At 40.1% G+C, this 27,730-nt stretch overlaps 1 protein-coding gene across 11 annotated transcripts in view; it reads right to left on the reverse strand.

Annotated features, from left to right (window-relative positions):
- Positions 1-743: 743 nt before the first annotated feature.
- MYBPC1 (myosin binding protein C1) overlaps positions 744-27,730 on the reverse strand; it is a 92,813-nt gene continuing 65,826 nt past the window's right edge. For 7 of the 11 annotated variants that reach the window (XM_082240386.1, XM_082240390.1, XM_082240389.1 and 4 more), the window contains 9 exons: positions 24,099-24,215; positions 20,553-20,720; positions 19,224-19,312; positions 17,681-17,876; positions 14,926-15,065; positions 12,442-12,601; positions 10,409-10,545; positions 8,492-8,678; positions 744-1,445 (listed from right to left, as the gene is read on the reverse strand). In XM_082240386.1, the coding sequence (XP_082096512.1) occupies positions 1,354-1,445; positions 8,492-8,678; positions 10,409-10,545; positions 12,442-12,601; positions 14,926-15,065; positions 17,681-17,876; positions 19,224-19,312; positions 20,553-20,720; positions 24,099-24,215 (1,286 nt within the window). In that variant the 3' untranslated portion in view covers positions 744-1,353. Of the gene's footprint in view, positions 1,446-4,446; positions 4,487-5,731; positions 5,791-8,491; positions 8,679-10,408; positions 10,546-12,441; positions 12,602-14,925; positions 15,066-17,680; positions 17,877-19,223; positions 19,313-20,552; positions 20,721-24,098; positions 24,216-27,730 lie in introns of all 11 variants that reach the window. The other 4 variants (XM_082240387.1, XM_082240385.1, XM_082240392.1 and 1 more) reach the window with 4 other exon arrangements.

Below are 27,730 nucleotides of genomic sequence, written 5' to 3' on the forward strand. Positions count from 1 at the left end.
ACTGAAAGAAAATTTCTACAACATATTTTAAAGGTTTACTTGGGCACATCGATGCAGGGAATATTTTCTGTGAACCATGTTCTCTGCATACACAAATGCGTTTCAGGTGGTGATTCTGGAGTTTTGAAGGATCTCTGTAGATTCTGAGTCATGCAACATTTGCCATAGAAATGCATATCTGAGGACACTGGGGAGCATTATCCGGAGACAAAGCTGTGAACTAGCATTTGGGCATGCCAGGATTTCCCAATTGATGGAAATTAGGTCTACTGAAGACACGTATGACAAGTTCATGATCTATTACAGGAGTCTCTGTAAAATTTCAATTAACAAGCCAAGATTTAATGCATGGCTTTGGTTTCACTGTCATGAAGGTCTGTGGTGCTTTGGGGCAGTGCACTGTTTTGTAAAGGCCAAATATAAAGTTATAATACAATACAAAATAAAAACCTTTTGTTGTGTTCCCTAAACACACTTGTTAGTCCCAATGAACTCAGTGGGACTTCTGAGTAAAACTTACCATAGTGCAAGCAACTATTTTATTTCACAACTAACTGTTGGTGCCTGTGCTGTAATTTGCACACAGTGTTATTGTGCAACCACGTGCAAAAACTCTGAACGCAAGTTGATTCTTGGCATCCCCATTTATAATCTGGTATCTGTCAATGCAGTTCAAGTAACAAAAGGCAGAACAGTAATGGTAGAACAGTTTGTAGCAAACACAAACATCACAGATACTGAGCTAGCTCTTAAACACTTCAGCTTTATTGTACATTACATGAAACTTTTAGTAGCCAAGAGATTCACAAAGGAGTGAGCTGAACAGAAACCCTTCTAACTGAAGATACATTCCGCTGAAATAACTGTTAAATGCTGCAAATCACATGTGCCAAACAGTCCATTTTTAGCAGCCTAGGAAAGTGTTAGATCCATTATTTATCAAAAGAGGTATGTGTTTCAAGGCCTGACTGCACTGCCACTGGGTCTAGCAGTACCTGCTTCTCACAAAAAAAAAAATCTATCTAGCCATATAAAGTACAAACTCAAATATTAGCTCCCATGCGTATTGGCATAGCTTTTTTTCCATTTCTTTGCTTTTCAGCATTAGAGAGAGAGAGAGAGAATAAAACAAACACAATGATGTGGATCATAGAAACAGGTGGGTAAGCTTCAACTTCAACATTTCAACTTGAAAAAAACAATCCATGCATGAATTTTCTTTCCAACAGCAGCAAGAGGGAAGGGGCAATGCAGCAGGCCATGCTGTGGGAGTGCCATGGTAGGAGTTAAACTGCTGCAGTGCTGGCTGCCAGTTTCCAGTGCAGTGGCGGAGAAACACTGTGGCCAGGCTCTTTACTTTTCCTCAGGGTTGCATGCTTTCATATAGGAGTCAATGATATTTGGGGGCACCCCTTGCAATAGTAGTCTGAAGAATGAGACCCCACCTACGGACAAGGAGGAAGACAACAGTTAAAGCAATCAAGTGAACAGGTGTTTGCAAAAACTGAATTCCAGCTATAAGTGTCCTGATATCCTACAGGCATTGACAGTGGGTGGTGGGTGGGTGGAGTGCAATAAGCCGAATCTGCTTCCAGGTAAACAAATTTAGGATTTGCAGCCTTGATGCATCTCTGACTGCAGCATTATTTTTTTTCTTCATGTAGGCTGAAATGGATCCCTTGGGAAGAGGGCCATCAAGGACTCATTGGTTCCATGTACAGTCAATGGAGACTTAGAACCAAATCAGAACCGGGGCAGACATCACATTTGCCATGGGAATGCTGCCAACAATGGGCTTGCTAATGACAAGCCATTGTTGGCCCCGCTGTAAAGTCTGCAAGTACTCGTCGGGTAAGCTGGTGCCATCGTGCTGCAAGTCTCCACTCCCTCTCCCAAGAGAATGTGATGGCAAGTCACATGTATCGGTAATGGTGGCAAGAAGATTCAATCTGATGCAACTGATCCATGTGGGATGTCCTTGTACCAGACTAGAGCACACATTATGATTCCCAGAGGGATGCAAAAGCAGATTCCCAGTGGCAATTCCTTCTCCTCTCAGTTCTTGTTGTAACCCACCCTGGGGTCCTTGAAGTGTGGAGCATATTTATTAAATAAATAAATAAATAACCTATTGGTAGCATTATGGTTAGACATTAAATGTGTGGCGTCTTCTGTGTCTCTGCCTTGCATCTTCCAGCAGTTGAAATAGATGTGTGACATGACATCATTGCGTCACCTGCCATTTGTCATCTAATGAAGTGCTGAATGCTGTCATGTCTTATCAATTACTTCCTTTCAATTATGCCACACCATGAAACATGAATCAGCCAAGTGTAAGGTAACATTTTGTTCAGCCCTGAGAGCTGAGCAAATGGGTGCTTATGGTGAGATAGGTGATTGTTGCACAACTCTCAACCCAACACCTATTTACTGCAGCCTGACTCAAACCACTTCAGCGGTTTTGCAGTGGCATGGGGAAAATGGGGGCAGTACCAAGTTGTGTGGAGGAGAAATAAGTTACAAAATGTAAAGCAGTTTCCCCAAACCACACTTGCTTATAAGTGACATTAAAGCCAGCAGATCTTATTTTTCAGAAAACAGTATTTGGTGGTATTGGTGTGCTAATATCAATTATTACACCTAGTAACAGTAATAACATTTCCTTTGATGCTTTTTCAAGGTTTTAGGAATGTTCCAGCTGAACACTTAAACCATTCTTTGGTTTTTTTGGTGGTGCTAAATCTGGGACCACAAAGAAATTAGGAAGCTGAATGCAGATCACTTTTGTGCTCACAGTTACAAATTATACAAACTTGCTTAGAGAATAATATCTTTGCCCATCCTTAGTGCTAGTCAAAATATGAACATTGCCTTCTTAGAAAGGGCTACTGTAGCTAAGGAGCCTTTGTGCAGAAGATTCTTCCAATGATTTGTCATTAGACCAAGAGAAAATAGGACCTGTTTGTGAGGTAGCACAGTTGGAGCTTCCACATGGTTCCTTAACATGTTACTGCAGCAATGTCTGCATGCAGGAAAACATGTGGGAAGGGATAATGATGTGATTAATTCCTGTGTTAGCCCCACCTAACCGGAGTGATGCTATCCACCCATTTTATAGGCTCTGGTGTGAGATGGAGCAACAGGAACCAGGAAACCCACCACTCCAGTAAAAACAGGTCAACAACCCATCGGTGCATTACAACGCAATAGACCACATGTCCTTTCCATTGAGTTAATTAGCAATGTTGTGGCCAATCTTCTTTTGGGTACCTTTTTGATTACCCAGGGTGTCTTCTGGGTAATCTGAGGGTAAGGTATGCTGTGGATTCATGAAGCAAAAGAGTTTTGTGTGTTCAGCCGCTTCATTACCCTAGTTGAAGTACAAACACTCAATAGTGGTTCCCTTAGCGCAGTGATGGCCAAACTTGGCCCTCCAGCTGTTTTGGGACTACAAATCCCATCATCCATAACTAACAGGACCAGTTAGAGGGCCAAGTTTGCCCATCACTGCTTAGTGTCCTGAGGCTCATTAAGAGGGGGGGACCTGAGAACCCCTGCTATAAGTGTCCTAGAATTGCCACCAGTTCTGGCAGTATGCGAGGAGTTAGCATGGCCTCTAATAACCGAAAACTTACCTTCTGATGCATTTCCGATTCATGCCATAAACCTAAAGCACCAGGACTTTCCGAAGATGAACTTACCAGTTGCTTCCAGTAAGTTTCAGCTCTACTCAGTCATGTTTTACCACTGACCCTTAGGGAGGAAGCTTTTTCCACATTCAACCAAATGAAATTGCAAGTTGCATTTCTGTGCAATCTCCCATATCCAGATGAAATGGCATTATTTGGATTGCCTTGACTCAAAGTAATTAAGGCATGCCACTGAAGGTTTTAGGGTTTGTTTGTTTTCTTTAAAAATAGGCTATGCTTTCCTAATCTTCAGTGAATAGAGAAGACAAGACACACAATATTTTTTTAAAAAAACTGGCATGCTTTTAAAGCATTCTTTAAAGTCACTGTAGTGTAATTTTTTTCAAGTAAAATTAGGTTTGGTATAAATAGCGTCATTTCTTTAGGCTGTTGAACCTTGAGGCCAATAACTAGCTTTAGGTGCTAGAGTGCTTGGATACATGGCTTGCTTTTTATGTAAAGTAAGCTGTTAACATGGCTCAGGCTTTGTTGCGTCCTGCTGAAGTTTTTATATCTGCATATGCTGTTAGTAAGTGATTGCGTCACTGCAGGGAGTTGCTATCACAAGCATTTATTGGACAGATCCAGCGAAAGTTGTTAAGAGCACAGTGATATAAAAGTCAGTCTATTACAATATTGATTCTACAACCCCATTTTCATTAAATGACATAATGAAAATTATGCCATACGGTGGAAGGCTTTGTATGACGTAACAACAGACATAAGCTTCATATGCAGGGACCATATGAAAGCTTACCTTAGATGACACTATACATTCAAAAATCCTTACTGTGTAACTAAGGGAGAGAGAGAGAGAGAAGTTGTAAGCACTTAACTTGCTAAACACAAAAGTACAGAACTTGTTGAGTGAAATTATGTTCGCAACTATGATAAGATGACGTTTTAATCCTTAGTCATGTAAAAGATGCAAGAGAAAGAGAAGAAAGCAAATGGAGTGTCAAAATAGGCAGGGATCTAGCACTACTTCAACATTAACTATTAATACGTGAAGGTTTATTAATTGTGCACAAACATAAATGATTGGCAGCTAATATAGAAGACACAATGGAGCCAATCAGATTGTGACACTAAAACTAAACAAGGTCAAATAAAACTAAACTAGATCACAGACATATATATATCCAGGATGTTTATCAGTACAGGAAAAAAACCACACATGTAGTATTGAACTATTGATATATATATGTATGTATGTATAAGCATAGGTTGAAACTCTTAACAGGCAAAATTATCAAGTTTTGTGTACATAAAACGTTGCACAATTTATGATGCAATCTTATACACACCTATCTGGGAGTAAGTCCCAGTGAACAAAGTAGGATTTACTCCCGAGTAAACATGCACAGGATTGCACTGCATATCCTAGTTTATACCTTTGTAAGTAATGCATATATCTCTTAAGAAGCAGTGTTTATTCTACATGTGTTTGGGGAATAGTAAGAAGGGAGTAGTCTTTAAAAGAAATATCCAAACTAGGTAGAATGGTTAGTATACAGGTTGCTATTTGCTATATAAGATTAACAGAAAATCCTATGCATATTTTCTCAGAAGCAAGTTCCACTGTGCTCAGTGGACTTAATTTCCAGGTAAGTGTGCATAGGATTGCAGCCTTAGTTTTGGAACTAATTGTGTACAGTCATTTCATAATGTTTTTCTGCTCATTTAAAAAAATTATAGGATTATAGGTAGCTCTTCCAGGCTATCTGAATGTTAAAATTAACTGCATAAACACACTTCTTTGACATATGCTAGCTGCTGATACATAAGCAAAAAAGTTACTTTAAGACATGAGTACAGATGAAACAGAAGTTCTCACCTAAGGTCTTCATAATCTGGATGTTAGTACCTAGAGTCTTGATGAATTTGGCCTTTTTTTTGCTCATGCCATATCCAGTATGCCATGAACAACTATATAATCTAAGAGCAAAGATGAAATGCACACTTTTCATGCAAACACATTTTATATAGGAAGAAAGGAATGGAATGGAAGGTAATGCCCAGGGGAATATGATTTCAGAAACCTGTTTCTGCCCCGCCGAGAAGATTGGTTCGCCTGGGGTAATTACGCCATGATATATCACTGCAGAATTAGAATATTTGTACCAATATTTATTCTCATTTGAAATTATTTTGCATAAATGTTTAACAGTGTCAAGCTTGTTTTATTTTCAATTGGTAAACACCAGTTGTAATTTTTCAGTAGTTTTTAATTGACAAAGGAAACAAAAACCTGGACACATATCATGATTTTTTTAAAAAAACAATTAAAGACTTGTCTGCACTAGTCTTTTTTCATAGAATTTAACCTCATCAGACATGCATCATTAAGACCTAGCTCCCAGCAGCTTGCTCCCTTCTGCGCTTCAGATGGGGGCAGTGGGAACATCAGTGCCAATTCAGGGGAGACCACTGAGCAGAGGAAGCAATAAGCAGGAATGCTTCTTATGCTACGCCTATGGTAGCTGTATAGTAGTTTGCAAATAATCTTGAATTGCAGCTGGTGCAGACAAGCTTCAAGAATAAACAACGTGTCCTTTCGGAAGCATAAAAAAGATATCCTGAGCAGCAGAAGAGGTGGTGACTTAGCAGTTCTTTCAGAATTGGGGGCAAGTAATTTTTTTTAAAAAACACACCCAAACGGTAATGAGTAGTTGTCCTTTTTAAGGATGATGAATGATGATGGATTTTAGTTTTGTTGCAGCTCATTATTTTCAGACCCACTGAAGTCAATTACGTGGGTCTGAAAATCAATTACAATTATTGGCTTCAGTGGATATGAACTGAACTTTTTAATTCTGAGTACCAAACTAGATATGACATGGGAAATCCAAAAGGAATGCTGTCCTTGGACACGTTCATAGCAACCTGGGAGGTGATTCAGACTGGGACTGTGGCATTGGGGAAGGAAGGGTTCCCTAATGCCATTCACTCACATTAAAACTGATCCTTCCCAAATCTGCTGCCTGCTGCGTGGGGCAAATGGGAGTTCAAATTAAGCTGCCCATCAGTAGAGTAAAAATGCTTCTCCAAAAAGTTTGAAGCAAAGTGGAAACAAAAACAAAACTGGAATCTTCTTACGATACTATAGAAGTCCAGCAAATAAATTAAAAGTTCTGCTTCAGTGCCTGCAATACTTGGTTACATTCTTGCAATTGCTAATCTCTATGCACACAACTAAAAAGAGCAGCTAGAGCCTAATGCTAGAACCGAACCCTTCTTAACAGGGACCAGCACTATTCATTTCAGCTGGAGAGTGCAGCAGATCCAATTATCCACTCAACTGAAATGCAAATTAATGGCTATGCATATATCCAACCCCCACTGAAATGAATGGGGCAGCCTGTATGGGGAGAGGACTACCTTGTACAAAAGCATTTGATTCCAGCATCAGTGTACTGCTTGAAACACCTAAATGTTCTTAGGATAAGCAACTAAATGGATGTAAACATTGTTGACCTTGTGACTTGGTTATGAGGAAAATATGAGCTACAAGCTCAACCAGTTTAGCAGGAAGGAAGTCTGCTGAACTGTTCTAAGGATGGATTATCAACCAGCTGGTTAAGTAAGGGGTGTTTGACTTGAGTTAATAAAACAGTATCAGGTACCAAATTTTGTGGGTAGGGAGTAGGGAAAGGGAAATAAACACAAGTCTGGGATGGGATATTCACAATAAAAGGGATTTCTTTTCCAGCTGTGAAGCAAAATGAAATGCATGCTTTCAGTGTGAAGATGTTTAGCTTTTCCATCTCTGGAAGTTAAAACAGAATTTTATGGCTTGGGATGTAGTAAAAAACTGTTATACATGGAAGGACTCATGGATGGAAAAGCTGTGAATATGAACATTTTAGAGCCATTTTTACCACAATGTATGAGTCACTGGTGGCATAGAAATCGTTGTGGCTTTAAAAAAAAAAACAGTGGCATTTTTATCCTGGATTGTGAGTAATGTAATTACAGATTGAGTTTCTGCAGCAGCGTGGGATTTATAACTGGAAAGCTTATGCTTTATAATGAAAGATTAGTCCAACCTGACCTTTTAGGCTTGAAAATAAACGAAATGGCTTTTCTATAGCTAATTGTTTCTCATGTGGTGAACAGTGAGCTCTGCCTGGGATGATGTCATTGCTTCTATGTGGACAACAGAGTAAAAAAGAGTCAAGAAATAGGACTATCCTAATGCTCAATTCTATATAAGCACGGACATTTTGTGGGACCTCTGTCCTGTTTTGAGCTGGGCAAGATAACCAATAAATTACACAAACAGTTAATCAAAGTCCAGAACAAACAGAAATGCAATATACCAATAAAACATTAAATAAATTTAAAGAGAAACATATGGAGATCCAATCACATATCATCCTTGTATCCTCCCTATAACGTTCTTGAGATGTATTATTGACATTCAAAAATATTTCACCAACATCTTGGTATTGTTTTCTTTGTGTGTGTGTGTGTGTGTGCTTTAAGTGGTTTTACAACTTCTTTTCTACTTCAATTGTTGTTGTTTACTTATTTAATGTAGGCCACCCAGAGACCTTTCAGTTATGGGGTGGACTACAAATGACACAAGTAAATAAATAAATGGTCAATAAATCAACTGCTCCCTCATAATAGTCTATCACCATTTCACTCTTTAATTTCACTCATCCAAACTAAACAACAACAAATAGCAAAATGTAGCTCTCTGCTATGATCACAAACATTAAGAAAGTAGGCCTCATGACCTGATCTATATTTCTCTCCCCTCAAAAACAATTTTGGGCTCATTGAGACAACCTTACCTTTAACTTCCAATTTGCATTCAACTTCTGCCTCACCCAGACTGTTGACAGCCTTGCAAGTGTATGTGCCACCATCAAAGGGGCTGGGCTTGCGGATCTCCAAGGTGCAAACTCCCTGGTTACCAAACATTCTGTACCGGGGGTCATTCATGATAACTATTTTGTTCTTCATCCATGTTATCTTGGGCTGTAGTTAAAAAACAGCAACACGGAGTAGTTCAAAACAAAGCACAAGTTACATTTCCTTTTGTGGTTTTATATCAGATAGGTTAGGTTTTATATTAGTTAGTTGGGTTTATGGAGTGGGACACCTGTTTGGATTGTTTTTACTGTTATTTCCTAAATTCTATAGTTAGGTGTGAAGATTCTGAGGAAAGTCCAATGCAGGTTCCTTTACCTCTCAAAACCAACATCCCCAATAGACTTATTATCCAGATTATTATCCAATTTAAAGAAAACGGTGTCCATTAAGGTGATCATGTCTATAGAAAAAGAAGGTGGTGTATTTGAAGTTCCCAATATTTTGCTCACCATGCTCTCCCAATTTCTCTAAAGTAACAGGGAAATGAGACATCTGCTTAATTTCTGAGTCTCAAGCTGCCAGGAAAGCTTCAGAAGGAGTAAAAATCTGGCAACCGTAAGTAGCTCAAGTTTGTAGTTAGGAAAGAATTAAGTAGTATGAGAGGGCTGCTCCCAGATTGTGGAAGTCCCTTCCATGGGATGCTAGGCTGCTCCCCTCGTTGCTTTGATTTCACTGGCAGGCAAAGACTTTTTTGTGCAGAAAGGCCTTGGCCATTAACTGGCTGTTGTGGCAGGGTCTGCTGAGATTGGGTGTTTGGCTTGTGTATTGGTACTTTTGAATGATTTTAAGTGTTTTTTTAGTACCGTTTTAATTGGGTTACTTATTGTTTTTCAATATTTATATTTATTGTGCATTTTTAGCTGTATCTATTTTGATCTATGCTGTGAGCAGCCATGGGTCGTTCACTGGGACAAAGGCGGGGTATACCGTACTTTCGCCCCATAAGACACACTTTTTCCCCTCCAAAAATGAAGGGGAAATCAGGGTGCGTCTTATGGGGCGAATGCCTGCAAGCCTTGCACGCCCGGCAGGAGGTCCCACCGGGTGCGCGAGGCTTGGGGCGGCAGCCTGTCGCCCGAAGCATGGGGAGCCCTCCGGAGGGCTCCCCCTGCTTCGGGCGAGTGTCTGCAAGCCTCGCGCACCCGGCAGGAGGTCCCACCGGGTGCGCGAGGCTTGGGGCGGCAGCCTCCCGAGGGCTCCCCGTGCTTCGGGCGACAGGCTGCCACCCCAAGCCTCGTGCACCCGGTGGGACTTCCTGCCGGGCGTGCAAGGCTTGCTGACGCTCGCCCGAAGCAGGGGAAGCCCTCCGGAGGGCTTCCCCTGCTTCGGGCAGGTGAGCGCAAGGCTTGGGGTGGCAGCCAGGGCTGGGGGGGAGGAAATAATTTTTTAAAATTCATTTCCCCCCCCCCAAAAAATGAGGTGCGTCCTATGGGCCGGTGCGCCTTATAGGACGAAAAATACGGTAAATAAAATTAATGAACGAATAAGTACCGCAGTAGCTACACAGTAGAAATGAAGAAGCAAAGTATGTTGCTTTCGGTCTTGGGATTACTTATCCATTTTGCTAAACAGCAGGAGTGTGGAAGAGGGAGGATCTTAGGAATCCAGTCTTTACTACAGCCTTTGCCAACCTGTTGTCCTCCAGAAGTTTTGGACTACAATTCCCATCAGACCCAGCCAGGTGAGCACTAAGTTGGTGAAGCCTACTTTATTATATAATCTTTCCATTGCCTGCTAAATTCCAGCCTGCTTTGTGAACAGATTAAAGCACTGTCCCATCTGGAAATGTCTGTGTTGATGTACAGACTTTTATGTCATTCAGCATGATAGCTTACCTTGGGATTTCCTCTGACGCTGCAGTTCAAAGTTGCATTGTAACCAGACACAGCATATGTATTAACTAAAGGCTGGGTAAACATTGGTGGTTCATTGAAATTGAAGTCCTCATAAACTGGGTTTTTGTATACTTTCCCTGTAAAACAAAAGTTCAGGAACTGCTAGAAAAATAGTATTTTGTATTGTTTTAGCCATACTGTGTGACTGATACTGTTCCTTTTAACAGGTATGTAGAATTATAAGAGCAGGCCTAGCATGTGACACACATCAACACTAAATCAAAAGAGAATTAACACAGGCTGCTTTAGAGGAATACTGGATTGTGGAGAATCATTGCCACAAAATACGGTTTACATCTTAACAACCCTGTTCGGAACCTTCAACCCTGTTTGGAACCTTCACTCTGTTTACCACAACCAACTATGATATTCTATCCTTTATACTATTAGAATCCCTCATATTTTTTTTTTCCATTTCTACACTGACTCCATGTTTTCCTTCTTCCCTGTCCACAGGTGCTGAAGTTGAACTAAAGAGCAAGTGTGTGGAAGAGGTGGCACCTTAGCAGCTCATTAATTACTACAGCTTTCACCATCCTGGTGCCACAACCTGAGGTTGAGCTCCAAGACTGAGTGAAAAGTATGGATTGCTAGATCAGACCAATGGTGTATCTAATCTAGCATTGTGTTCCACAGTGGCCAACCAGACAGATGCTTATGGAAAGCCCACAAGCTAATCAGGAGGCCTGGAGTATACTCTTATTATTTCCGTTGTTTGCTACGCCTGATAGTGTAGCCATTCAGAATCCTCATTTTGTTCAAAGCAGAATACCTTTCATAGAAAGAAGTGGGATGTGCCAGTTCTGCAATAAAGCAAGAGCTGGCCAAATCTCCCTTGTAAAGCAGACACAGGTTAAGTCTTCCTTATGTTCTCAAAATAGGATAGTAAGTAGTTTATGGGCTTTAGGAACAATACGGCTTTGGCATAATATGCAGTGACAGGACGCATTCGACTTTTCTGACCATCTTCCTATTTCCTCAAAATTAGGTTGGTGTGTGTGTGTGTGTGTGTGTGTGTGTGTCTGTCTGTATGTATGTACACACACAGAGACACACACAAATGCATTTTAGAAGTATTCTGAATATTGCATTGTTTAGACAGGCCTTTGCAATATGTTTTTCTCTTTTTAAATGACTAGGACTTATTGATGTTCTATTGATGTTTATATGGATGCTTCTGCTGATTTTATCATAACTTTGTATGCTGTATACCACCTTGATATACATTTAGGAAAGTGAGGTTTTTAAATACATAAATAAACAAACAAATACATACATCTGCCTGAATGGAATGTGATTGCTGTGAGCCAGTTACACTGGTGCCCCGCAAGACGAATGCCTCGCAAGATGAAAAACTCGCCAGACGAAAGAGTTTTCCGTTTTTTGAGTCGTTCCGCAAGATGAATTTCCCTATGGGCTTGCTTCACAAGATGAAACGTCTTGCGAGTTCTTGCGAGTTTGTTTCCTTTTTCTTAAAGCTGCTAAGCCGTTAATAGCCGCTAAGCCGCCAAGCCGCTAAGAGCTGCTAAGCCGCTAATAGCCGTGCTTCGCAAGACGAAAAAACTGCAAGACGAAGAGACTTGCGGAACGGATTAATTTCGTCTTGCGAGGCACCACTGTATGTGAACTGTCTCTCAGCACAAACTCAACAGCATTCCTGCAATGAACTGAATGAGTAAATCCACACTATGAGCACTTGGTTGTGCACTGTGCAGAATGGCAAAATCAGACCACTACATATTCAGGCCAGCTGAAATTTTGTTTCAGCATTATATTGAAGGTAAACACAAAATTCCCATTGATTCTGGTGAGTGAGTTCTACATATTATGTGAATTTATCATCTAAGTAACTTGAACAAACAAGTGGCTTTTCCTCTCTCAAAGGCAAATAGATTATGCCTCAACTCCAAGAAATGAGTGCTCTGTGTTGTATTCTATTTCAGTGTCATAGTTTCAGAGTTAATCTAGCTAACCATCCTTGGCAATCACAGCGCTCTCTGTTGTCCTTGTTGCATCCTCACTGAGGCCACACATATTTTCAGCAAAGATCCGGAAGAAATACTCATTCCCAATGATAAGTTCAGTAATGGTAGCGCTGGTACGGTGGTAGTGTTCAATGACGGTGTACCATTCCTGCAAGATACAAGGCCGGGTTAAATTGCTATGAACAACTCAATCCTGTGAGTGAGACTTACTTCCAGGGAAGCATGGATAGGACTTGCTTCCATTACTAAGCAAACTGACATTTCATAAATGGGTCCCCTGGGAAGACATCCAAGAGATCAGATGTTAAGGGAAGTAAGAAAGTTCACCAAAAAGCCCAAGCTCAAAATAGGTGAAACAGAAATAAAGATATCCATTTAGTTTTATAAGTAGCAGCTGCTTATGTAACAAAACCAGCAACCATATGCCACACACCATTTCATAGGTTTTCCAAAGTACCCAATTATGGCAAATGATAAGCTTTTTGAATAGCTGTACTATTTTGATGAAGCTGTACTTCATGAAATGTGAAGTAAGAAATCCTTTACTTACTTACTTACTTATACGTTGCAGTAAAATATGAATAGAAAGTGAATTCTAGTAATTGGCACATTCCCTTTAGTAGTCCAGATGATCATTCTAGGAAAGGAATATGCTGAAATTTGAGTTTTCTGAACTTAGGGGTGGGGAACAGGGCAAAGTTCACTTTGCCTATTGATCGCTAAAGTGCACCACAGATAAGAAAGTCAGAGACTGGAGTCGGGGGTGGGGGGGTTGGGTGGAATGCAAAACCCTTCCCATTGCAAGGAGTTGTGTCCACATAACCTAGTTTGCTTGCTTTTTCTTATTTACACTTATAGATTGCCCTTTAAACCCTGTGATCCCAGAGCAGTGAACACACATGATGAAACCATGGGAAAATTCATTTAAACATAGTCAAAACATTGCATTGCATAAAATCAGCAAAGCAGTTCATCAGTAAACCTCAGAATCAGCATGGCCACTCACAGACCTCTTCCAAATTATTATTTATTATATTTGTTAGTAGCCCCCCCCCGCCCCCACTGAGAACTGACCCCAAAGATCTTAAAAGTATTACAAACATTAAAACTAAGTATACAAACCAAAATAAGATGAAAGAAGCACAGCCTATGCGTTATATATCTATATACAGTGGTACCTCAGGTTAAGAACTTAATTCGTTCTGGAGGTCCATTCTTAACCTGGAACTGTTCTTAACCTGAGGTACCACTTTAGCTAATGGGGCCTCCCACTGCCACCGCACGATTTCTGTTCTCATCCTGAAGCAAAGTTCTTAACCCGAGGTACTATTTCTGGGTTAGCAGAATCTGTAACCTGAAGCGTCTGTAACCCAAGGTACCACTGTATAGACATATTCACATGTGCAGACCTAATTCAATCTGCAGTCTGAGGCTCCTTCGTCTTGCCTGTCTTTGCTCCACCCTCTTCATACCTCTTTGGATTCTGGGAAACTAGGGGGGGAGAAGCTTCTGCCTCTGATTCTGAACTGCTCCCTGCCACAGCCTTTCCTGCTCACGAAACCCTGTTATCTCTTCAGCTTCTGACAACTCCTGCTCCCAGTTTGCTCCCTATGACCACTCATCGTCATCCCACCACCAATGCCCGGGCTCTGAGCCTTCTTACTTTGGAGGTTCCCTTGGGGGTTTCCCAGCTGGTACCTCCCACCATTGCTTTGCATGCAGCCAGTCCATGACATCCAGGGGTGTCACCATTAAAAAGGCACATTCTTGTGTTGCCACCCTCTGCACCTCCCTCATAGGGGGCACACAGAGAAGGTTGTGACATGATGACTGCAGGGTCTGGGGTGGTTTATGCCTGGGTGAGTATATTATATAGCTGGCTTAGAATAGTTATCCACTTTAAAGCAGCAATGCTGTTAATGGAAGATTAAATCCATTCAAGAATACTTTATTGAGTACAGCGTGCAAAGCACACTTCAAAAGACTCTGGTTCAGCTTGGCAGAGAAGTAACAGCTATGCAAACAGTATAAAGTTCACAACAGTCACAGCAACTGGGACCAGGGCAGGAGAGGACTGGGCTTTGTTTCATTTACTTATTTAGTAAAAAATGTATTAACTGATTTACTCCTCAAATCAATTGAAGAGAGCACATTGGGGGGAAACCATCTAAACATTACCAACAGGTCCAGAGTGCAAAATTAATTAACAGCACTGCTGATTTTGAAGTTAATAGGCAGCAGAGAAAAATATCCAATGGTCTTATGAAGTAAGGGATTTTCCTGGCCACAAATATCACAGGTGCTGGTCAAATTTGTTGTAAAGTCTTTTGTAGCAGCAGCAGCAGCTGAAAAGGCAGCTTGTATCTTGTATCACAAAAGCACGTAACATCCACAAGAAGTAGCAACCTTTCCAAACAACCTTGCACATAAAAGTCTCATCCTAAGATTTGCTGGGTCAAAAAGTCTACTTACCATGCTTTTTTTGTCAGCTTTTTGAATTGTGTACCCAGTTATGTTTGCATTGCCATCATCCTTGGGCGGCTGCCATTCCAAAGCAACATTCTCTCCCCAGACATCTGCAATTTTTACAATTTGTGGTGGGCCTGGACGATCTGTGGCAATAAAGTAGCACCATCAATATTTCACACTTTCCCACAGCAACAATATGCTCAATTTGCCTAAGTGTTTAACAAACCATGAGTTAACCACAAACTGATGAGCAGGGGCTAAATCTTCAGTTTGGTTTCACACTGCTGTTCACTGCTGGAAACAAGAGTTGCTCGGCCAACACAGAATTTAACCTCACACTAGCACCCAGTAGATGATGTCATGAATTATGTTGGCTGATGGTTGGGTGCACATGGTTTGGGGGAAATGGCTTCGTGGGCCAATTTGAACCTCCGGGAGGCCAAAAGTGGCCACAGGCCAGATTGTCCCCAACTCTAATTTTAAAGATGTATTTCCTGTCTCCTCATCAAATGACTCCCCCAAGTGGCTTACATATTATAACAATACAGAACAAAATAATTAACTTGTCTCCCTTGGTAGTGGGGTGACCAACAGAGAGCTGGAGAGACATTACATTCCTGTTGTCTTAAGGGGCCTACTGTGAGCCCAGACAACATAGGCTAATTCCCCTGCAGGAAGCCTGCTTCCAGGCAGAACTGGCTTGTAGTTGTGGGGATTATTGTGTGATCAGATAAAATGCAGCTTCTGACTTGCCTCTCAGTAGCAGAGAAGCCAAGAGAGATGCTGGAGTGGGTGATATTAACGTTTATTTCCAGCTCTCTGGTGTTCCTGCTGCTGTCTTTGCAGGGCTTACAGTGATCCCAGGGAAAACAGATCCTCTCTCCAGAAAGCATGATTGAACTCAGTGGGCCTTAACTTCTGTGCAAATTTCCATAGGACTGGCTGTTATTCACTTGCAGAAACTGAGTTTCTAGTTTTACTGAATCAAATGGAACTACAGACTGATTCATATAACTGCCAGGCTGGTCCCTCACTCCAGTGGTAACATCTGTATTCTAATGATCACGTGCGTCAGGTGGATGATGCCAGCACTGAGGGAAGAGGTAGCACAATATCTACCCAAATTGTGTGGTTTGGGGTTTCAAGAGGTTACTTCTGCAACATAGGTTCTGATCACCTGGAAATATCAACCACACTAATTTGATAATAATATATGTCCCATTACTCCCCCAATTTCACACTTAGGTGATGAGTATAGGGAGAAATTGAGAAACTAGAGGGATGTATCATGCTTGGGGAAACCTGAGGCTTATATAGGTACAAAATGTATTTAAAAACAACTCAAGGGCTAATAATAATAATAATAGCTCTGTGAAGAGTGAGCATGACCAGTAGCCACTGAACGTTAAGTATCAAAGGTGTGTAAGTAATAATGGAGCATTCTGGAGAATATCATGATTAGCTTGCTAAAACACTGAACACTCTGATTAGAAGATGAGGATAAACTGTATCATTTTCTTGCAGGTTTTACTTGTATCAACTTAAATGTCAGTATCGCATTTAAAAACTTCAAATATAAGAGTTAAGATACTTAAGCAAAGAATGAATGGCTGACATTCTCTAAATATTTTTTGAAAAAGAGCGGATTTCAGAAACATCAGCATGTGTATCCTCAAACCATCTAACTTTCTCAAAGGCATATTTGTGAGAAACTATTTTTCATTGTGATAATAAGGAAAACCTTCCAGACTCACACAGAAACTAGGTCAGGTGCAATCACAGCAGGAAGATTAACAGTTACATTGCTCCCTGGAGCCACTAGATTATCCTAGTTGGCTTCTACTGTATTGACTTAAAAACAATAACAACAACTAGTACAATCCCTAAATTTAATTTCGAGCTTTGCTCATAAAAAGTCTGCCACGTTTCTTTCTCTTTACCTCTGTTCCCTCTAACAAAGGAATCTGTGTGTTTCGCTTAAAGCTGGAGAGAGATCTGGGTAACTCTTGGATTTTATATTTGGATAGAACCTAATCCAACTGAGTTTGCAATTCATTCCCTCTTAAAACTGTGACCAAATTCAGACGTGATTACAACATCAAACCAGCTCTTTCCCTGTCCCATTTACCCCTGCCTTCTTAAACTTCTATCCTGAAGAACAATGCTAGAGAGCTCGAAAGCATGATCATTCTTGTGACATTTTGGTTTGCTCTAACGAAAGGATTAATCTATTAAGGATTTGGAGCTTTAATGGAACAACACAGTTCCCTTTGCTTTTTATTGATAAATATAAAATGTAATCATTCGGCAAAGTTAAATAGCTGGAACGTATGTCCGGTTTGACTTCCTGAACTTTCCCCTTCCATTTATCCAATATACACTCTTGTTTTGAAGTAGAGGATTAAAGCGATATCAGAAAGAAGTGTGTCATATTCTGAAATTTATAGAACCATAGAATTGTAGAGTTGGAAAGGACCACAAGGGTCATCTAGTCCAGCCCCCTGCAATTTTAATGCACAGAGTAATAAAGGATTCAACTATATTTTTAAAACTTATGATGTATCTATCTCAATATGTTGTCTCTTGTAGCAGGCAGTTCCAGACACCACAGAGGAACATACAAGAGATCATAGAACAGTGGGTACTAACTCCTAGCTTCTTGCAGTCGTTTTAGGAATGCCCAAAACATGCCAAAGGATTGCTAGTACATCCCAGTTAACAGCCTATATTCTTATCGCTTCCAAATTTTTACACATACCAACTATTTGAATCTCTATTGTGGCTCTATCCACCAGATTGTCTACTTTGACTTTCATGTCGTATTTCCCAGAGTGGATCCTCTCTGCCTTTCGGATGAAGATGATTGTGTCATTTTCACTGTTGCGGATGTTAATTTGGTTCTTATCTACATGAGCTCCATTTTTCTTCCAAGAGACCTTAGGTCTTGGTCTTCCCTGTGGGGGGGAAACAAACAAACATGTCCACGGATCAAATTTTATATGTCTGCAGTATTATTTTAGGGTGATCTTTAAATAAGGTTAAACAGAGAACTGCATGTTTAAGTCAAGGAGCTGCTTATTGAACTATAACTGCAGGTTCATTCTGAACACACTGAGATATATTGCTGTTCTTTTGTCAAGTTATTTTCAAGGCAGAGGCTTCAAAATAACTCCCTGTGACTTAAATGACAGTAAGAGAAAGATGCATTTCTGATATCTTGTTTATTTGTATGATACCTTACCTGCCCTTTAGTGTAAGGTCCCAGGGTGGGTTACTCCAATATAATATGCAACAGATTAAACTGCTACAATTAAAGACAAGCAAATGGTTCAAAATGAAGCAGAACAATATATAGTATTTTTTTTAAAAAATGTGGGTCCCACAAAGCAAAATACTTTAACTGTCAAATGCCAGGGTAAATAAGTGCATCTTCAGTAAATGATGAAAGCTGTACAATGAATATGCTAGATTCACCTCTGTGGGGAGGGAGGTCTACAATTTAGGGGCTACCACAGAGAACTCTCAGGCCACCATTCTCCACATTTCTAGGGGTGTCAGGGACTAGCAAGAGAGCCCCTTTTGCAGATCTTAACACCTGAGAAGGTTGAAAGGGTTGGAGACAGTCTTTCAGATATTTAGGGCCTAAGTCTTTAGGGCTTTAAACATTAATGAACATCCTGAAATAGGCCTGACAATGCACATATATGTACTATTATGATAAGCACAGTATTAGTATAGTTTTGGGCATTCAGCATATACTCTTCCACCTTTTTGACATTACCAGCTAGTACATCTAAACAGATGCCATTATTTCCTCTTCTGGTCCTACAAGTATTCAATGAGAGGCTGAAATACCTGTTTCTTCTAGTGACTTCTTGATAGTCCTGAGTAGTTCTGGGACTACTGGAAACTAATATGAACTTTTTTTAAAAAAACACAACCTCCGGTGATAGGACCTGCATATTATTGAACACAGGCAGAAAATCCAGTAGCACACGCTGCTGTTTTGACAATACAGGCAGCCCTCCGTTTATACGCGTTCAATATGTATGTGACCGTGTATACATGCATCACGTCAAACCCAGAAGTGATCCAGAAATGTCATAAAGACGTCACTGAAACGTGACTTAAAGGGCAGAATAGTGGCAGAGTGGGGTGTTTGAAGGCTGTTTCAATGGGTTTTAATTATACGTGATATCACTGATGTGTGTAGTGCCTTGGAATGTAACCCCTGCGTAAACGGGGGGCTGCCTGTGTCATGCAGACATTCACATAAAGAATTATATTTATTTGTTTCTTACCTGGAAGGGAATAACGAGATTCACAGCTTCTCCAACCCTTCGAATGTATGTTTGCTTTAAGTGTCTTGGCAGACGAATCTTCGGGGGTTCTTAATTCGAAAAAGAAGGAAGGGGAGTGCACTTGTTTAAAAACGTCTTTGATTAACTGGATCTGATCCTGGCTTCATATGCCAGTTAATAAACTGAGATTAAACTGAGATGAGCTGAAGTGCTGGATACAGAGCCTGCAAAACCAGAGCCAGTACTCTTGCTTTGTTAAGGGAAGTTGATTACTTTGGGCTATCGGCAGTGCTACAACCACAGGACTTTCTTCTTTGCTCTATCGTGCCTTTTGGACTCTTTCTTGGTAAAAGGACAGGACAGACGTAATGGGAAACTGTGGTTTAAACAACTATTTTGGCTGTGAGTCCTGGAAGACCTGCTCCCTGATTTGCAGGCCTTTTTTGCCAGGCCTCGGAGGATGGGGCCTGACTGACTCCAGCTACAAAAGCTGAGGCTGCTGAACAGACTCTTGGGGTGGGGTATTGCTTAGGATTTTTGTTGTTGTGAGGCTGTTATTGATATTATTTTTGCATCTTTATTTTTATGTTGGTTGCGTACTTTTTATGTGTTTTATTTATTGCTTATGACTATTTTTGTTATATTTGTAATTGTGTAATTCTTCACGTTGAAGACCCCCTTGATCATGGTTTAACTAAGGAAAGGTTGCACACAAATAAAATGATGTATGCATACATGCATCTAAGTGCTGAAGCTGGACCACAAAGCAGCAAGCATGAGGGTGTGGTGACCGTGCAGGTCCAATACTCATTCTTGGTTCAATAAGACATGTGCTTAAGTCAAGATTGTTGCATGTGAATTGGGCCTAACTGTTTTCTAAAGTTTTCTCAAAGACAATATTTGGCAATGGTAAATTGGAGGAGGGGGACCTTTCAAAACAGTATGAGAACTCAAACGCAACCATCATTCGAAATTCACAATTCACTGAATTTTGTGATGCAGTTCTCCAACCAATGTTTACAAAAATGCACATATTAGGGGGAAATGTGCACACAATGCATATATTAGTGAAAATAACATACAAAATAGCATTATATTAAAGGAAATGGCTTGCAAAAATATGTACATTAGTCAAAACTGCCTACAAAATTTCTCCTCATTCACAGGGAGTATTCAAAATACTCAAATTTTCATCAGGACCTTAAAAAAAATCACAGATTGCTGCAGAAATGTGGAGAACTGAATTTCAGATTGTAAAAATGAGAAACTGAGGGAACCAACATGGACAGATCCATCCACCCCTAGACATAAGTAAACAGCCTATCTCACCTATCACTTCCTTGACTAAAATTGGCTGTGGATGCAGCCGAGGCTCACTGGGACCAGCAGCATTCACAGCTTTTACTCGAACAAAGATTTTTGATCCAGTTGGCAGGCCAGTGATGGTGAATTTAGTTTTGTCTGTGAGATCTGGATTGGCCACAATCCATTCTTCCGCTGAAGTACGATAAAAAGCAAAAGGAAAGAAAGGACAGAAATTGATAATTATATATATGAAATGTGCTTGTGAGTCACTAATTCCTTTTTTAAAAAAAGTAAGTGTAGCAAACTAAATATATTTCACTTCCTGGAAATATTTTGCAGCCAAACCACCAGTTTCTAATTTAAGGAAGCATATGAAGACTGTAAGAAATAAATGTTATTTAACACTTTCCTCCATTTTAAAAATCGACTAATACATTTATAATTAAAATTATAATCCCGAAGGGCAGGCAATCAATATATTATTGTACTGGCTCCTTAAAGGAATGTTAACATGCAAGCAACGTGATAATTATTAGTTGCAGTAACAGAATTTCACATGGAAGTTGATATCCAGAACACAGTTTCAGTCTAAATAATTTCCTATCTCTTTTAAATAAAGTTTTCTAGTTTTATTGTTGCAAAAATAATTAATGTGCAGGTATTATGCAGACACAGAATCATTATCCACACATGCAGCCGTACTGGTTCTATGTACCATGAATGCTTCTTTGTCCAACTCATATTGCCCTCAGTCATGTTTACACATACATCTCTACTGTCCACTAAGTGATCCATGTTTTTCTATTGCTGCCACAACATTTCCCTTTAAACAATATTAAGAGTTCTGAAATGCTCTGAAAAACTCCAGGTAAACTGTAATTCTGGGATGGTGAAGCAATCCCACACAGACCATAAATATGCATTCGCATGTGTGTATGAACTATGTGGTTGCTCCCGTGTGCACATGGAATACCCAGCAGGCAAATGTCAGCCACCCAAATCTCTGAAATAAAAAAAATCCCAAGCTACTGAAAGCACACATTGCAAATTCAGAAGATAGCATGTTAGCAGAAACGATTTATTCACTGATGTTGCATAAGCTAGTCATTTACACAGCAGAGCACACACTTGAATTTTAGTTTAATTCTTTTGGGCACAGAGTATGAAGGATCATAATATAAGACGAGCCTGCTGGATCAAACCAATGGGCCATCTAGTCCAGCATCCTGTTCTCACAGTGGCAACCAGGTGCCTGGGGGAAACCTGAAAGCAGGATTCGAATACAATAGCACACTCCCTCCCTGTGGTTTCCAGAAAGTGATATTCAGAAGCATTGCTGTCCTCCCCCCCCCATGATTCCATATCACTAGCATTGAAGGAATATCACTAGCTTCTATAACCCATACAGTTCATTTAGTACCAGTAGTATACAATATTTGCTATTAACTTCCACTGCCAACATCCACAACCCAGCTGTATAAGTGGTATGACAATAACATGAAGTTATTTTTCTCTTGCTGGTCATATAAACATGACTTGGCCTTTTTCTCTTTAAGTCCACTACAGTTACATATGAAATATCATTAGTGGAGTGACACCAGGATCAGAGGTGGGTAGGCTTGCCGTGTTTATTTGCAAACAGTGAGTGAACTGCAGAGTGAGTTGTCTCAGGAGTAGTAACTTTCAAGAACACTCTGATGATTAAAAGATATATAACTGAGTACTAGCAGGCTATGCTCACAAAAGGTACCAGTAAATGAATGGGACTCTTACCAGCACACAACTTTGGAAGACCACAGCCACATTGCATAGAAAACAACTAGACCACCAGGCAACTTTCAACAGTGGTTAGAGATAAATCCCCTACAGTACTTCTAGGTTATAATGGGATTTATCTGCAGCCAATTTCATGAAGATGGGGGCCATCAACCTAATCCCAGTCTAAATACCGTATGTATTTATGAATACATATGAAACCAGATTCAGAACTCTGTGAATTATTCAATGCACACATGAAGCTCCAATCAAGCACATGCCTCCCCATTCACTTCCATGTCAAGGACTTGACTAAGCAAACAAATAGGGATATAGATTTAGGTAGGTAGCTTTGTTGGTCTGATGCAGTCGAAATAAATTAAAAATTTTTAAAAGAATTGTCCTGCAAGCACCTTAGAGACCAACTAAGTTTGTTCTGGGTATAAGCTTTCGTTTGCATGCACACTTCTTCTGTTTCAGTGTATCAGAAGAAGTGTGCATGCACACGAAAGCTTATACCCAGAACAAACTTAGTTGGTCTCTAAGGTGCTACTGGACAATTTTGTAATTGTTTTATTTAAATAGGGATATATGCATGGAACAGTCCCTGAAATTGCAATGAATGGGGAAAGTCTTGTATGTGGGAGCGCCATGTATGTATTAGAGCTCTACACATCTGGACTAGACTGTGGCCTTTAAATATATAACAGCTTAACTGATACTCAGAACATTAGAGAGAAATAAGTTAGCTATTACTTTTCTTTAACAAATACAGAATTCACAAATAGCTTCACACACAAGTAACTGTCTTTTGCAGTCAGTTATTGAATAGGCTTTCATACAGAAAGAACAATGCATCATTCACACTTTGCAGAAGAAACTAACCATATTATATATATTTTCAAAAACTGGTTCTTCAGTATTATGTGAGTGGAGACAGTATGTGTTTCAGTAGGTGGATCAATGGATTTGGGCATATACTACCTGAGTTCATTTCCTACTTCAGCCATAAGCAAGCCACCCTTTCCTAGCTTTGGTTTCTCATTTGCGAAATAATAATAATGATCTATTGCACAGGGCTATTATGAGGATAAGCAAAAGAACCGAGTCACATACAGTATAGTCTGTGCTTTTTTGTGATAGCACCATGTACCATGACCTCTCCCCCCCCCCCCGCCCATGATGGCCATTTTGTGCAGGTACTTACAGCACTTTTATCAAGATATAAGTTCTGGCACCTTTTGTTTAACCAAAAGAGCACTCTATATAGTATAATAATCGAGATTCCATGAACTCCCCCCCACAAAGTCACTGCGGTATTTTTGTATTTTTGAAGGAGTGTGTAGCAGATAGCGTTCCCTCAAAAACATCACTATTATACTGTTGGGGGAGGGGAATCAATTTCAGTAAGAATGTTTAAATATCTTTGTTGCATACTTTACCTTCCAGGTCATAAGTTGCCTCCAGAAATTCACCTTCATACAGTTCTGCCGATATACCTTATGAGAGTCCACCATTAAAGTTAATTCAGAGACACCCACTTTCACACAGGCAAGATATGAGTCAGTTGTTAGTAATCCCTGTTAGTAACTATACAGAGATATGTACTGCACCTTGAAGAGGAGCTTTGGGATTATCAAGGAATTGGCTAGATAATGAAACAGAGCTTGCTTCTTCTACACATGGCAAACCATTGTTTGCCTATTTCCCCCCTGGCCCCTTTGCTTCCAGCAGACCGAGGCTCCAACCACAGATCAAGGGGAAACAGCACAATTGGGGGGGAAAGGGGGGAGGATGATGCCGTTGAAAACTCACAGGGTTTTGGTGTCTTCTCTTCAGTCTTGATCAAGCCCCCGTCTGTCTCCTCACTATTATTTTGCTCTGTACCACCACCACTGTCTCCCTTGCCCTCTGTAGTGGACTCCTGAGAACCTAAATAATTTGGAAAGCACATTTGGTACTTTACAGCCATAGGCAGAAGAGCCTTTGAGACTGGTATATCTGAGCATCCAGAGAGAAAGATGAGGTTTGAAAGAAGAGGAGATAGGCAGGAGAAATCCATTGAGTAAAAGAGAAGATTTAGCAGGAAGAGAAGATTAAAGTGTAGGCCAGAATAAGAAAGAGAAAGCTAAAAAGAAATAGAACAGTGGTGTGCAGAGGTATATGGTGGTATAAGGTGATCTGGAAGTCTGCTGGCATGATGTATAGTTGCAGTTGACTGAACTCAGTCTCTCTAAGTATCGCCTGTCCAAGAGTTTTCATTCACAGTTGTTACTTTGCTTTTCTGGCTCAGAACCCCATTGTGCATACCATGTATGGTTCACTGGATAACATTAAATGATTAAAATCTATTTAAGGATTGGTGTGCCTTGCAAGGCGGGCCTAATGACAAAAGTTTTCAGGTTTTATAACCTGTCTTGATATTGGACAATAAAACAGGCAGGAAGCAGAAAACTGGACCTGGAGAGTAATTGTGTTGTAGGGTCTGCTGATGACTGCACTGCTGCAGTGATCTCAACAGGTTTTATTCATGTGTTGCTGGTGTTTCCATTAAGACCCTGATCATGAGTTTCATGTGAATACATGTGTCCACATTCAGGACAAAACCTGGGGGAAATAAAGGTGTTGGAAGACAAGCTTTACTTGGGGTTGTTCACCTTGAGGTTGAGAAGGCACCTAACGTTGTTTCAGGGCTTGCTGATTTGAGACAACAGACTTGTTGGATCAAATTTAGGTTATTGTGTGCCACCATATTCAGCTGGTTATGTTTTTGTTATGTTGATTCCGGAGAAAAGGAAATACAAAACAGGTAAGGGTATCTCTTTTTTTTGCAACATTTTATTTTAGCCAATGAAAACTTCAGTGTCATTTGCAAACTTACAGAAATATGTCTGTGGGGATTTACCCTTACCCATTTTGCATTTACAATGACTGTTATTCTGAGAGAATAAAAGAGTTGGGAGCCTCTAATCATCTAGGTGCTTATTCCTTTATTTTCAGTTCCCAGTGCCTTCGTATTCAATTCTTCATAGCATAGATGAATGACTGAATGGGTTATAATAATTTATTATTACAGTTGGAGACCAGTTTGTGTACTGAATGAGTTAAGAGGAGCATAATATCTGATCCTGTCACTAAGTCCATGAGCAATGTTTGATCCTTTAAACTTATATGTGTATGTGTAATGTAATATTGGTTCCACTGAAAGCTGAGAATCCTCTTTATTAACTTTAAAGAAGCCACAATGTTTCTCACTTTTCCAAGGTCACTCTGCACTATTATCATAGAAATTGTCTGTGCATTAAAGCAGCCCTAATAAAATTCCATTCAAGGGCAATAGACGAGAGAGAGAGAGTAAAAGAGAGAAGGAAAAGAGAATAATTGATAGAATAAGTAAGAAGAAGAGAAGGACAGAACTGAAAAAAGTGACAGCTGAAAGATTGACAGTCAAAGAAAGTATACCTGGAGATCCAGGTGAAATATTAAACGTTGTAGAAAAATTAGTTGAAGGAAAGGTACTGGAAAAAAGATGAAGAACAGAGATATTCAGGTACTGAAGAAAAAATGAAAGGAAACAAGGCAGAGCAAGAGATATAGCAAGAGCAAGAGAAAACACCAAGTATTTTTTGTATTTTCCAAAACGTTTTGTTCCAAAGTGTTACAATATACACATGAGTGGCATTAACTATATATATACATACACACACATAAATATATAGGTGTATATCTAGAAATGCAAAGCATAAGTAGAATACACATCATGCACACAGTATTGTCTGTAAAATACATCACTACTGTATTTTATGTGAGGTGGGTAACACCAAAATGGCAGACGTGGCTGTCATTTTGAGGGATCTTCTTAATGCTTTTAAGCCTATCTGAAAGAAAAAAGTAAAAGTTTTGCTCTGTTCAACAGGTACACAAGGAATTTTGTTCTGCTGAACCCTGAAGTGTCCCTTGAAAGACATTTCTACCTATGATGGCTAGATTTATGATTTACTATGCATATCACATCCTCCCTAGTTACAAAGAATTTGGGACTGTTGGCTAATTCATATATTCTTGATTCTTTACTCCAGTTTTTTTGGACTAAAACTCCCATCAACTCCAGTCAGCATGGAGCTGAGCTGAATATGTGGCAAATCCACTTTCCCAGGGAGATGAAGTATGGTATGAAACTTCCATAGGTGTCACAGAAAGCTAACTCATTCTTGTATTTTCCCCATGCAGTTCAGACACATTGCTCTTTATCAAGGATATTGCAGAGAGACTGGGCTCTAATGCACTGTGTAAACTTCAATAATAAATCAGTTTTCTACATCACCTGTGGTTGCTTTTTCCTGGGAGTTCCCTACCCCAACCTGTAAATTATGCTGCAGCTTTCTTGTTTCTGGAAGGCTCTACCAGACCTATTAAAATTTTCTTTAATTTGTCCATTTAAAAAGAAAAGAAAATCTATTTATTTTCCAGTTTTCTTAAATTTCCCACATTGAAGATATTTGGCAATGTGGGAAGGGGTTTAAGTCCCTGTTGGTTTAAACACTCTGCATAGCTATTCATCTGTAAATGAGGTTCTTAATAATAATAATAATAGGTCTAAACTTCTGCTATAGGGTCAAATAACACATGATGTTAATCACACGGTTTGTCCTTGTGTGCAGGATTTTTTAAAGTGTAGGGACCAAAATCCAGATTAGGACCCTGATATGGGAGGGGGAATAAAGAAGCTTTAGCCATTTGAACCGTATGGCACTCCTATCAGGAATGGGTTCCCCACAGGGGGCAGGGGTAATCTAATTCAGGACTGCATCAGGGAGTAAAGAGTCCCACACCAGGGTCCAAATCCAGACCGGAGGCAGGAAAGAGGGCACTGGCCATACATGAAAGGAAGAAAAATCCTGCACTCAAGGGCAAATCATGTGATTAATGCCATGTGTCGTTTGGCTCATAGTCGAAGAGTAGAATCTATTAAAACATCTTAATACTCTTTAAGGGCTTTGTTCATCAGGGAAATAGTGGCAAGCTTCTGCCAAGCCAAAAGATAGCTAGCCATAGCTTACGGCGTGAAGCCACTCACTTGAACCTTTAATCTCAGAGGCGTGAAGGCTGCCTGTTCTTTGCTATTTCTGTTAGGGTGAGTGATGGAGGGCAAAGCAGAAACTGGAGATTGTCCACTTTCCTCCCAACTGTTGTCTGCCACTCCTCTGCCCGCCACACAGTGCTCCATTCACTTCCTCTAGAAACAGATACTTCCCAGGCTGGTCTTCCTGTACTGTAAAAGTTGTATAGGCTGCCTATACCAGTAACACAGCTACAATTAAATTTAGGGCAAGAATATCCTCCTATTCTTGAACATTTCACAGAATAGCTATTATCCAGACACTGCAAACTGGGGTGGGGGGAATGCTTTCCCAAATGAACTGTGGAAGTTCTGGACTTCACATAGT

The sequence above is a fragment of the Podarcis vaucheri genome (genome assembly GCF_965113315.1).
Source record: "Podarcis vaucheri genome assembly, chromosome: 10".
NCBI lineage: Eukaryota > Metazoa > Chordata > Lepidosauria > Squamata > Lacertidae > Podarcis > Podarcis vaucheri.